This window comes from Thalia democratica, chromosome 7 (assembly GCF_965202585.1).
Source record: "Thalia democratica chromosome 7, ktThaDemo2.hap1.1, whole genome shotgun sequence".
Lineage (NCBI taxonomy): Eukaryota > Metazoa > Chordata > Thaliacea > Salpida > Salpidae > Thalia > Thalia democratica.
The window spans coordinates 58704402-58717751 of record NC_139171.1 but is presented as its reverse complement, the minus strand read 5'-3'; the positions used below and the strand labels follow the sequence as shown (position 1 = coordinate 58717751).

General features: G+C 25.6%; 1 protein-coding gene across 1 annotated transcript in view; it reads left to right on the top strand.

Annotated features, from left to right (window-relative positions):
- Positions 1 to 13077, top strand: part of LOC145840412 (wings apart-like protein homolog) — a 30322-nt gene extending 17245 nt beyond the window's left edge. The window contains exons 9-21 of the mRNA XM_082947667.1: positions 2418 to 2539; positions 3161 to 3281; positions 3587 to 3725; positions 4514 to 4692; positions 7799 to 7913; positions 8776 to 8947; positions 9286 to 9425; positions 9712 to 9824; positions 10145 to 10291; positions 10784 to 10896; positions 11426 to 11610; positions 11928 to 12124; positions 12504 to 13077. Of these exons, the coding sequence (XP_082803793.1) occupies positions 2418 to 2539; positions 3161 to 3281; positions 3587 to 3725; positions 4514 to 4692; positions 7799 to 7913; positions 8776 to 8947; positions 9286 to 9425; positions 9712 to 9824; positions 10145 to 10291; positions 10784 to 10896; positions 11426 to 11610; positions 11928 to 12124; positions 12504 to 12590 (1830 nt within the window). The 3' untranslated portion in view covers positions 12591 to 13077. The remainder of the gene's footprint in view (positions 1 to 2417; positions 2540 to 3160; positions 3282 to 3586; positions 3726 to 4513; positions 4693 to 7798; positions 7914 to 8775; positions 8948 to 9285; positions 9426 to 9711; positions 9825 to 10144; positions 10292 to 10783; positions 10897 to 11425; positions 11611 to 11927; positions 12125 to 12503) is intronic.
- Positions 13078 to 13350: the final 273 nt, after the last annotated feature.

Sequence of the window (13350 nt, the reverse complement as noted above, 5' to 3'; positions counted from 1 at the left end):
CTTTTACTTTTAAAAACCTGAAAGATATTCAGAAAACCTGGAGAAAATTTATAAGAAAACATTGGCAACCTTGTGTAAAACTTCCTAAAAAATAAGTTTATTAAACTAGAAATTAACTGTTTTAAATTAAAAAAATAGTGTAATGAAAAGGAGAGGTAATAATAAATGTACATTTTATAATCTTTTTATACTGTTTCAATTAATTTACTGTAAAGTTTTTCATAGATGTATATAGCGTTTTAACAAATTATTAGAACTCTCTATAAAAACTATCAAGTATAAGTTTATTAACTAGTGTAATAAAAATAGTGACCTAAACAACCTAGTTTGGATAGCTTTTCATAAAACACAATAGATAGTTTAAATTTCTAATATTTTGATACTCAATTTAATTTAAAAGCTAGTTATGCCCAAGTAAAAATTAAATATGAACTGTTTTTAACAAAGAAAAATATAATGAGTGAGTTTGTTTACACACGAAATTTACTTGAATAGTAAATGCATAAAACTTTAGAAGTTTATTTAGATATAATTGTATTTAAAAAACAAAGTTCATCTTAAAGTATTAAATTAAACAATATTTTTTCTTTTTTACTTTGGTATCTGTTGTTTTAAATTTGTATTAAGTTTCCGACCAAGCTAAGTAGGCGTAAAGATATTTGCAAAAATGATTGAAATTTGGCTTAAGTTTGGTAGTGAAATAAGTAGTTTTATATTTGCTTTATGTATTTATACTTTTTAAATAATAAAACATTCCAACTTAGATCTTTAAAACCATTTATTTTAGGTAAAAAATGCTTAAACCAATAATTTAAAATGTGGAAACTTTTGTATTTTAAACAGTTGAAAGCAAAAGTTGAGTTTAAAGTTTTGTTACTTGTTGAAATGCAACAACACGAATGCTTTTGTTTTTGAGGTACTTAAAAAAAGTGGCACTTGTTAAAATGTTTTTAAATGGTCCTTTTCGGGTTTTGTAGTTATATTTTTTATTTATGGCTGGTTTTTAAAAAATACATCAATTTTAATTAAAATAGCATTTTGAAAAAATCAGCAAATTATTACTAAGTTGTGCAAATACTAAATTCAATTCACATTAATTGCAATTTTATTAGTGAAATAAAGTTTATATGTTCACCATCTGCATAATAAGGTAATAATTGGTAAACTTAGTTATGTAAAAAAAGCCTAATTTTATTAGTTAATTATTTAATCTTAAAATTTAGTTGCATGTACACTTTGTATAAAACATAAAAAAGTTTATATTAAATTAAATTTCTAAAAAACATGTTATGTATGTTTTAATGGCTAAAGCAGTTCCTTTTTCTCCTTTATAACAGCCACATAAAGTTTATTAAGATTTATTAAGTGTATTTAAAGAAACGCATAAGTAAATTGTTATAGCTTGCCAAAAACGATATACCATTTAATACATATAAATACAATTTCTGGCACATATAAATGAGTTTTGTAAAAGCAATTGAGCGTAAAAAGTAGTGCATAAAATTTTTAAATTGCACATTTATTACATTACCTTTGATATAAACAATACAACAACAACATTCATAAATAAACTTTCAAAGGTTCTGGTTAGAAAAAATACGTTTGATGTTTTAAGAATTTTCATGACAAAAAATTATAAATTACATCAAGTTAATCTTATAAAGATCTTAACTGTAAATCACTCATTTATGTAATTTATTACTTGGTTACTAATTGGTTCTATAGAATATTATTTAGTTCAATTAACTAAAAGTAACTAAAAATAAAATCATAAAAGTTAGTGTAATATGAAATTATCATGATAACCCTGAAGTGATTATAATACTTCTCTTTCATAGATTACTATGTCATAAGTAGTTATATACTATCACGTCACTTCAGCAATTTAGATATATTATGACGCACAAACATTTAGTGCCATGGTAAAGAACACTTTTTAACAACTGGTAATTTTATTAGTACAAAACCCGTAGCATTTACAACAGCAAGGTCAGGACTTCCCAAAAGGGGCGATATCGATCTTATTGGTGAATAATTATTGATGAAGAACCAGTTTTTTATACAAAATGAATGACTTTTCAAAAGGGCGATACTGACCCTAGTCGCCCCTTACTTCAAGAGCTACTGAGCTAGATATACAAAAAGTCATATTATAAAAGCTGACAAGTAACAACTTTCCTTAAAGTTTAACGTATTTACCTATATTTGCTAACATCTTGCTTAGCTATGGCAGTTTTACACTTACACATAACTTACAACCACAACATTAAGATTTGTATATATTTATCTTACAGGTAACTTACATACATAATGATTAGGTATTTACTATCATACCACACAGGTAGCTTATAACGTATACAAGTGTTGTATCTGACAGGTAATTCCAACCATAACTAAGTGTTTGTTTACGAACACAGGTAACCTACATACGAAACGTTAAAACGTCGCACCAGAGTTTCGAAGACGGGGAAACCCAGGAATTTCAAGATGAAGTTGATTACATGTTGCAGGGACTTGAAAAACCTAATAATCATGTCAAGTTAGATATTTTATATTTTTAGTAACTGTTAATTGTTGCAGGGAATTGAGAAACCCAATAATCATGTCAAGTAAGATTTTAGTTTTTACATTTTTTTCTTATTACATGTTGCAAGAATCAGAAAAAACTTAACTGTCATGCCAAGTTAGATATTTTTATATTTGTATTATCAATTAAATGTTTCAAGGATTAGCAAGGTCCAACAACCATGTCAAGTTAGATATTTTGTATTTATATTAGTTTTTTATAAACTGAAATAAAAACAATTATATATTTCTGATTGCTCGTAAAAACATTTGTTTACCCTAAACTTTAAATTTTGGACAAAAATTCTGACAAGGGCTGTGCAAAAATATTTTAATATTATTATACATTTGAACAATAATAACTAAACAGTAGCTTACTAATATCAAGTTTTACAAAGAAATACCTTTCTTGAATTATTTGAAAGCTCACTAAGTATTAATTAAATGAGATCTATTTAAATAAGAATGATATTTCAGGAGCTTACTTATATCAAGTTTTACAAAGAAATGCCTCAATAAAAGTTTTTTGTATAATTTAAAAGATCATAAAACATTAATTTTAATGAGATTTATTTAAATAATAATGATTTTTCAGGAGCCTACTTATATCAAGTTTTACAAAGAAATGCCTCAATACAAGTTTCTTGTATTATTTGAAAGCTCACAAAGTCCTCAGCAAAATATTTCCTCTTCTAGAAGACGCTCCAGCCGATAAGGTGGGTTGTTTAGCAAGTATTTATTTAATTAAAAAAAAATTATCAGGTTTCTCTATTGTGTAATATAAATAAATTATATACTAGGGATCATAATAATTCTTACCCAAAAATTTCTGACTTCGGTCAAAGTGTTTAGATTTTTGTTTTTAAAAAAAAATTAGTAAACATGATGATTAAATTAGATAACTATAAATAATTTACAAATGTTCAATTGTTTTTCACAATTTACATTTATTGAATAAATTTGAATTACAGCTTTTTACGATTTTATCTTTGTATGTGAAATTAACAAGTTTTGTATACAGACACTGGCCTTATCAACGGCGGGTTTATTGTACGCGCTCAGTTTGAACCAACAAACAGATATTGACAAGAAAACTTTCACATTGCTGATGAGGTTGTTAGATCCGCTTGACAGGGAACACCTCAGAACCAATACTGCAGGTTTGATGAGTAATCATTATTTTCTACTTTAAAATTTATATTAGTATTTTGCTAATCTCACAACTACGTTTTGGTAATACTTTGGTGTGTACGATTATAAATTCTTGTTTAAATTTTGTTGTTCTACTGGGTGTAGGTATCGCTTGTTTGTTTTTGTTTTTGTACTGTTTAAAGTTTTACTTTATTTATAGAGGTCGTTATAAAGAGTCAAGTTTTGTTTATATAAATAAGTTTATTATCATATTATAGTTTTACTTAAGTTAAAAATCGTTATGTTTGTTGAGTCTTCTGATTTCAGATTAAATTATAAATGGGCTTTTCAACGAAATAAATTAAAAAACATAAATAAAATTAGTATGCTCTTTTGCAAAACAAAAACAATAGTTCAAACTATTGTACTTTGTATTATTAAAACAATTAAACTTTTGTTGAAAACAACAACACAACTAATCTTGTGTTAACATAAATTTTTACTAGTCATATTAAGTATTTTAAATAAAACAACAGTGGCAAAAAATTAAATGTTAACTAATAATTAATGTTTAATAGACTTGAAGTTTTACCGAAATACTAGTAGTAAATACAAGTAAAGTATAACTCTAATAGAACTTTACAGCAAAATTAAATAAGCAAGCCTGGAATGTCCAGAAGAAGAAACATTGTTAATAAAAATTAATCTTTAATGTACCAAAATATTTTTAATTAGACTAAAAAAACTGCATAACTAGTAGTAACCAATAAAAAGCCAACAAAGTAAACATTAAATTTAAATAAAATTAAATAAACAGCGAAATCGAACAAGCAAGCTTCAAATGTTCAAAAGAAGAAGTACAGTTGGCGATCGAACACACCTGAAAAATCATCAAATGATTCTGACGACAGGACGTTGGTCAATTTGCAGAAGAACGTAGTCGCCATGGTGAGCAGTGGCGACAAGTGTTCCGTCATAGACACCAATGACGTCACTGTTAGTTGATTGGTTTAATTTAAGAGATATATAATCAACACGTATTTAAGTTTAAAATTAAAATTAAAGCGTTTTAATTTTTACTATACTTAGGGATTGGTAACTAAGTTTAGATGTAAAATGAGTAATAAGTGATATATTAAAGTTTTAAAAGGTACACTCACTAAAAGAGTGCAAAAAATACGATATGCACTAATTTAATTAAATGAGTTATACTTGACTAAATACTTTTTATCTTACTACCCTTGTAAGGTACACTAATTAATAAAACTGTTATAAAATTTTAAGAAGTTATATAAAAATAGAAGTGAAGTTATTTTTTATAATTATTAAATGAAGTCTCAGTTATAAAAAACAAAAGTAACCAACATTTATTTATATACTTGTTTATTTAAAAAGCTCATCTTAAAGTCAACAATTGTTTATAAGTTGGCACAGTGCAACATTTTACAACTGTCAAAATAAAATGTTGCCATGTACCTACGTCACAATTACTGCTTATTACCTCATACTGATTACGACACTGTTGCATTGATTATCTAGGACAGTCTCTTGATAATAAGTAAAGATTGGCATATTAAATAAATATTTATGACAAAAGTAATAAAACATTTTGTTTAAATATAGTTAAACACACTTCAAATTGAATTTTTCCTATTAAATCTAGTGTTAAATTGATATTTTTAATTTTAATCTTGAAACTTTATACACATAAAAAACTAAACTGCAAATATGCCATAAGTCTTTGTTTGGTTTTTTACATTTTTAATGCGCAATCCAGAATTTATGTTTACAATAAAACAGGTGAATCATAAAAATTTCTGCTAATAAAATAAGTTACAAATTAAAATAAAAACAAGCTATATGCGATAAATAAATAATTGAATTTCACAATAAAACACAAACAAAACTCATATAATTTCTATTAAATGTTGCACATTTACACCTTATACTTGGCATAAAAAAGCCCATAATTACCAAATAATTATTTTTAAAATTCATTTTAGAATAAATAACTAACTATTACATGCTGTTTTATATAATTTATATATACATTTGAAAACAAAACTAAAAAACGTATCTGGGTAGATTATAATTATAAAAAATTCTTAGTGTTACTTTAATTCAAAAGGTTTTAAAGTATAGGAATGTTTTATAAAAATAAAATAAGCGGCAGCTTAAATACAACTCAAATAACATTTCATGAAAAGAAAACGTTTTGTTTCAAAAGAAGAATGTTATTATAACAACGTTCAAAGTTTGGTATTTGAAGTTATTTAAACAAAAGTGTTTTATGCTACAGCAATTGGTGTTTAAAACTTAAAGTTAAGCAGAACTTTTAATGCTTTTGTAATTGCTTAAAAAAATAGTTACAACTAAATTCAATTTCATAAATCATCCGATTTAATTTAATTGAGTTACAGAATAAAAATAAGTAATTTGATTAAACTTTGTTTGAAAATACTTTGATGCTGATTTATTTATAAATAAATATATTATAAATATAAATATATAAGCTAATATTGTTACAACATTTATACTCACATAATAACTCAAAAATACAAAGTTGGTATACAGACTTACACATCTAATACTGGCCAATATAAGTGTTCTATTATTGTTTATAGTTCTGGTTTTTTGGTTAAAATGCATAGTTTTTATAATATACAAACCACGGTGTTATTTAAACGGGTTATTATTTATTTGTGTGTTATAATTTTTATGTAAATAACAAGATTGCCACTCCTTGTTATACTTAGTTTAAGTTGAAATTAATATTTCATTTACTATTTAATACATTTGAATATTTTTGTCTTCCATGAATTTATGTCATTATACTGCAGGAAATTTTTTCAAGTTATTTTATTAAATCATTCTCTAACGCAAAAATTACAAAATTAAAATGTAAAGCCAGTATTGTTTAATGCTAAATATCATTACTGTATTAAATTAGAAGTTAGCGCTTATTTGTTTACCATCCAGCATTGCACTATTCAAATAAATAATGTATCTTGAACTTTTATTTTTTACATTAATCAGTTTTATCTTGTTTACTTAAACTTTTATTGTAAGTGAACTTGATGAAGTCATGTATTAAAAAGTTTAAATTAATATATACTAGGTGACAATTTTACACACATACTCATAGGTAATATTTATAATTTTTTATAACCTTTTTTTTATACGCCTAATTAGTTGTCATTATTAGACTAATAGTTTATATTGAAAGTTACTGTTGCCGAACGTAGAGCATCCTAAAACGTATTAAAAACATAATAATATGCTTAATAATTGTATTAAATTAAAAAATTGAATAGTAAATTACTTTCAAATCATAATATTATTTTTTTATTAACTTTGGACTTGATAAGACTTCAGTTTAATATTTTTAAATAAATGGTTTTCTAAGTTTTTGGTACAGAAGTATTAATGTATACTTTTGTAAACAGTTATTATATCACTGATTTTTTTCTCAGTATTTGTCAACTAAATTTGAGTTTAGATAACAATTATCTACAAAATCTATGTAGGAAATAAATAAAATACAGTTTAAAAGTGAAAACTGTGTGCAAAAACATGTTTACTTTCAATTGAATAAATTGTTTGCATTTTTGTTCAAATGTTTGAAACTGTTATTTTAAGTAAAAAAAGTATAGTGAGGCTTTTTTAGGATAACTTGCAACAAACTTAAAGGGGAAACTTCTTGATTTTTTGTAAAAAAAACAAACTGAAAATTTACATTAAGATATAAAAATTACATTAAATCTAGAGTTGCTTCCATTTTTTAAATAGTATTAAATTGTGCATTATGGGATAATTGCCACATGTAAAAAAAATTCAACTAAATTTTTTAAGGTTTTTTTTTTTACTCTAACGCAAAAAACTCTAACGTTGTTTGGATTGTTTTCACAAAATCAAAATTTGCTATCATGACTTCAAATCATTTTAATTTTGTACGTCTAAAATAAAAAAATTGTTGGTGTTTTTGTGTTGTTTGCCGAATGTAAAAATTTATTGAACTGAAAATTCAAAGGTTGCTTTTTTATAAACACTCTACTGAGAATTGCTATTTGTTTTTATATTTACGTTTTTATTTAATTTTCAGGTGAAAAACGTATGCAGCGAAGCATTACTGAGGATCGTAATGAGACCTTCAACTCCTTCTTGGATGAAAGAAGAACTGAGGTTGAGAGGAGGACTCGATCATATTATTGATATGGGTTGGTATTTTATTTAGTTTGTAAAATAATTTGTAATTTATTATTATTGAGAGGAGGGCTTGATCATATTATTGATATGGGTTGGTATTTTATTTAGTTTGTAAAATAATTTGTAATTTATTATTATTGAGAGGAGGGCTTGATCACATTATTGATATGGGTTAGTAATATACCAAGTTAATATATTTTATTAATTTTTTCTTAACTATTTAACAATACTCGATCATATTATTGATATGGGTTAGTTGTTAATTATATGAAATATTTGAACATGTTGATATTTATTATTATCTAGAAGAGGACTTGATCACATTATTGATGTGAGATAGTAATTTCTAAAGTATATAAAACCTTTAAGGAGTTCTTAAATTTTATTCATTTTCTAATAACGTTTATATTGTTCATATGGTTCTGTTTATTCGAGTTTATAAAAATTTCTTACAGTTACATTCTTTGAATTATTCCACGCTTCATAGCTTTTTAACTTAATAAAATACCTTATTATTGCCAAAAAGTTTTATTTCAAATGCGTATTCCAAAGTTATTGATTTTTTCGTTCATCATAACAAGATTAACCATAAAAAATGGTTTAAGCAGATGTTAAAAAATATTAATAAATCCTTTAAAACTTTAGGCTCTTACATAAATATATTTTGTCGTTTTAAACGTTTTTATTTCAATGAAGCAAAATGTTGACCTGATATTAACTAATAAATAACTGCAGAATAAACAAAAAATAATAATCAAAAGTAATGCAAGCTACTGTTAAAAATACAAATAAATATTTCAATTTGAATAATGGTGCACTCTTTTTTTTTGTGTTAACAACTGTAAAGTTTAGCAACCAGTAAAAACATTACAGTCAAGCAAAACGTGGACCTGGTGTCGAACGTATCGGTTGAGGTGAATACCCTCAAGTGCGAAATGCTGGTGAGACTGATGAGGGTTTTGGACAAATGCATCGTCGATTGCACTTCAAATTGCACTTACCTGGTCACTTACCAGAGATCACAACTGTTGAAGAATATTAGCATGTTAGTTTGCAATAGATAAATTTGATAGAGGTTGTTTCTTCAAATTTTTAATTTTCTGTAAACCTGTTTAATTAAACTTATTAAAACAAAAGGGTTAACAAAAGATTCAATACTAAATTTCATTGATAAATATCAATAAAAAAGCAATTAAGATCTATTTTGATAACAATATAGTATGATTTTTGTATATAATGAAAAAAAATATTTGTTAAACACCTAAAATACATACTTTTTTATTTCAAGTATTATTTTTCAGCTTTTGATAGTAGTTGTTCTTATTACTGTGTGTTTCTAATTTAAACCAACAAAAATAAAACCTAACAATAGTTGTTTGATAGGATCTTGAAGAAAAGTCAAGACAAGCTGATCAAGTATCCATTCAAAAATGAGGACAAGGAAAACAATGACGTGAACAAACTGCATTGTGACGTCATAAACCACATCACCAAGCTTTTAATCAACATCAGCAACGATAACGGTATTTGCTTTGTGTTGTAAAATGATTGAACTTCTTTTTTTTCTAAAAATACAGTTTAATTCAGAAGGCTGAACAAAATATCATTGACTTTTATCTTATATAAGTTAATGCATTTTTATATGTAATTAGAATACTGGTTTTTCTTATGAGTATATGTACAACTTATTTCTGGTTCCTGCAATTAAATGCACTTTTTAAATTTTTTTATAGAATTTTTGACACATGAATTCAAAAATGAAAAACCTTTAGAAACTACATTTCCTAAATTACGAATATATATAAACAGAATGGGTAGCATCGAAGATAGAAAAAGAAGGGATTTTGTTGCAAGCAGTCAACGCTGTGTTCACAGTACCTAAATATAGTGAGAGGCAAATTGGATTCGATATTTTGCTACTGGTTTATTATTATTATGTAATTAGAATAATGTACTTAGGTCCTATAAAATATAATTAGACCTTTTATATATTTAAGATTGTAATACAAGTAATAAAGAAGTACTAGATATTTTTAAGTCTAAGATTTTAGCCTTTGTGGTTTTTGCTGATATTGTATATGACTTACAAAATGTATTTTAGTAAAACCTAACATTAATTGAAATATCACAGTTTGAGTTTTGCGGTTAGCATGCCATTTTAGTGTTTAATAAATTATAATTTTCAACAGAGTTTGAGTCTAGTAGTGAACATTAAATTTTTAATATTTAATTTTTTTTACAGAGTTTGAGTCTAGTAGTGAACATGACGATTTGTAGCGCGGCAAATCGCTTATCGCTGCTCAATATAAAGCTGAATAGAAATTTACTGCAACATTTGACTGTTCATTCTGAAGCTGAAAACGTTCCCGCTGTCAACGCCTTCATTTCTGTTAGTTTGAATTATATATTTTAATTAAAAAACAGATAAAATGAATGAATGATTGACTTATACATGTATGTAAGGATTTAAAATACCAGTTTTTTTTACAACTTGAAAATTAAAGTATAACTGAAAAAATGATTATGACTTCTAATACCAGTAAGTTTAAAATATTTTCTAGTAGATTTGAAGCTGTAATTTCTGTAGTATATGAAAGCTCAACAGCTTATAAATACAACACAAATTTTTTTTGGGGTTTCATTAGTTTTGTTTTCAAGTAAAAATTAAGAACTTAACACATAACTGAAAATCATTGTGGTAATTTGGCTGTTTGCAAAAGGATAGACTTTTTTATTCTAAAGGTTTTAAAATTGAAATTAAAAATATTCATTTAGAACCACACATGAATTCGAATGCTTTTCTTAGCTAAAATGTTTACTTTATTTGATGCGAACTTCAAAGATATTTTAAATAAAGATTAATTTATGGATATTTATTCAGTTGTTCAACCACCACAATACGTTGGCGAGAGACAACAAAATATTAGGACAAGACGGAATTAAGAAAGCAATGGCTGATAAACAAAAATCTGATAAACCTAAACAACCTGTAAAGTTTGTTGTTTCAAAATATTAACATGATAACATATATACCATCTATATCTTTGATATATAGTTTTTATTCAAAGTTTTTCAGATTACAGTATCTATTTTGTTCATGATTTAGAATAGTTTTAGTTTTAAAACAGGCTTTATAAAACGGATTTGTAAAAATGTTATGAGCCTAATTTAAGTCTAAGACAAAGTAAAAATTACAAAATAAAGTAAATTTTTTTATGACTAGAATATTTTTTTATGTTCAAAATAATTTAATTGTTAACCTGGATCAAGATAAAATTAGTCAAACCTATTGCTGGGGTAAATTAGTATGTAGAGAAAACTCTTAAAAAACTATAAATTTTATTAAAACTAAAAAATCAAAACTAATATTTAACTAATATCAGGACGTTGAACGAAATGAGACTATGGGTCTTAGATAGTTTCTGGGGTAAAGTAGTGACTACATAATAGAAAAAATTAAACATTTTTATATAAGGTAGTGTTTAAATAAACTAAATTAATAATATTTTTCAACCTGAATCAGGAAATTGAACGACATGGAGGTTGGTGAGCACGTGGAAGAAGGAGGAAGGTGGAAGGTAACAGAATCAGGATTGGAGTGGATACCTGATCAGGTGGATCACCATGACAACAACCAGGTTAAGAAGGTTGTGCCCACCACAAAGCAGACCAAGCTGAACGCGCAAGAACAAAAAGAAATGGACGATAGTTCGTTGATTTTATTAATAACATTATATATTTAGGTTGTTTTATTTAAGTAATAAATAAATTTAATTTTTAAGACTGCAAAACTAAATCATAAATTTAAAAGTAAGAAATAAAAAATGATATGAAAAAAAAAGGTTGAATTAAACCAATGTATAAAAGCTAACTTTGAATAAAATCTTACCAGTTAGAATTTGTATATGAACTTTAATTTAAATACAACACATCTAATAACAGTAAAATTATTATTATTATTATTATTAATTTATTAATTAAATAAATGTCTTTTTTCTTAAAATAATTTTATAATTCACCAACAGCAATAGAAAGCGCGAACGACCACATGGAGAACACCTTGGCTGCATCCTACTGCGGATTGGTGGTGGGCGCATTGTTACGTCACAACAAGCAGCTTTCCGACGATTGGTCGAAGCAGATCGAATCGTCCAATCACAAGACGGGATTTGAACCGATGCTCACGTGCCTGAACAAAATGCTCGCCTTCATGAAATTGACCGTTTGTTTTTTGATTGTTACTTTTTAAGTAACTGTTAATATATGAAGGCTGATTAAATAAGTTGAACATTTTTACTGAGATTGTTTTGTTCTTTTTAAAAGATAAAGTTTAAATAAGTGCTTATTCAGTACTGAAGTTTATTACTTTTACTGATTGTAATTTTTTAGTAGCTGTTGAATAGTTATGATTTTATAAATAAGCTAAATATACATTTCTTTAAGGTATAAGGTTTGGATAAAAGCTAATTTAGTTTTAAAGTTTTTTACCAGTTTAACTATTTTAATTGCAAAGTAATTTATCTAGTTTCAGATGTAAAATATGGAGTGAACACGACAGAAAATGTTACGAAAATAATGAGTTGTACAATTTTTTAAAACAGGAGGGGATGTCTAAGAAAGGAGAGGAGCATTTGAAAGACATCATAGAAGTTATGGAAATTTGCAACAACAAAAACAAGCAGAAGTGATGATAAAAACGCTAGTTGGCGACGATGAGAAGTAAATTGAAATACAATGGTGGTTTCAGAGCACACACTGTAATATTATAAGATCACAAAGAGTATAAAACATGTTTTTAGTTGGTTTTTCTGCTAAAAATTATCCCAATTTTTTATATTTAAGGTTTCGGGAAAGAATGCTTTTTTAGATATTTTAATTTTTTTTATGTTTTGAAAAAGAATTATTTGATGAACGCTTAAAAGATGTTTTATGTTTAAAGATAGCTTACTTTTATATACAAATTTATTTATTTTGATCATGTTTTTATGTTAATATAAAAGAAAAGAATTATTTTTATTTTAAATTGTCCCTCAATACTATTTCTATTATGAGTTTTACAAGCTGAAATATTTTATAACTACAAAGTTTAGATCTCTATTCTACTTATAATTGGGTCGTGAATTTATTTATGTCTCTCTTACATAAATGTTTCGTTATGTTTCAAATAAAATGGTTTTTTAAATGCATAATATTTTTAATAAATAGTAAATTGTTATTTTTTAAGTGTAAGTTATGAAAAAAAAGATTGGTTCCTTTCAAGATTTTCACAAAATAAAAACTAAATAGTTTTATTTTAAAAAAGCTGATAAATACTTAAGGCAGTAATTAGAAAGTTTATAATATTCTTACCCATAATCATTTTTTTTAGTTATGAATAGCCTGAATGTATGCAGGGTTGCTACAAGGCCAGGAAAAGTCAGCAAAAACTAAAAAAATTACAAAAGTCAG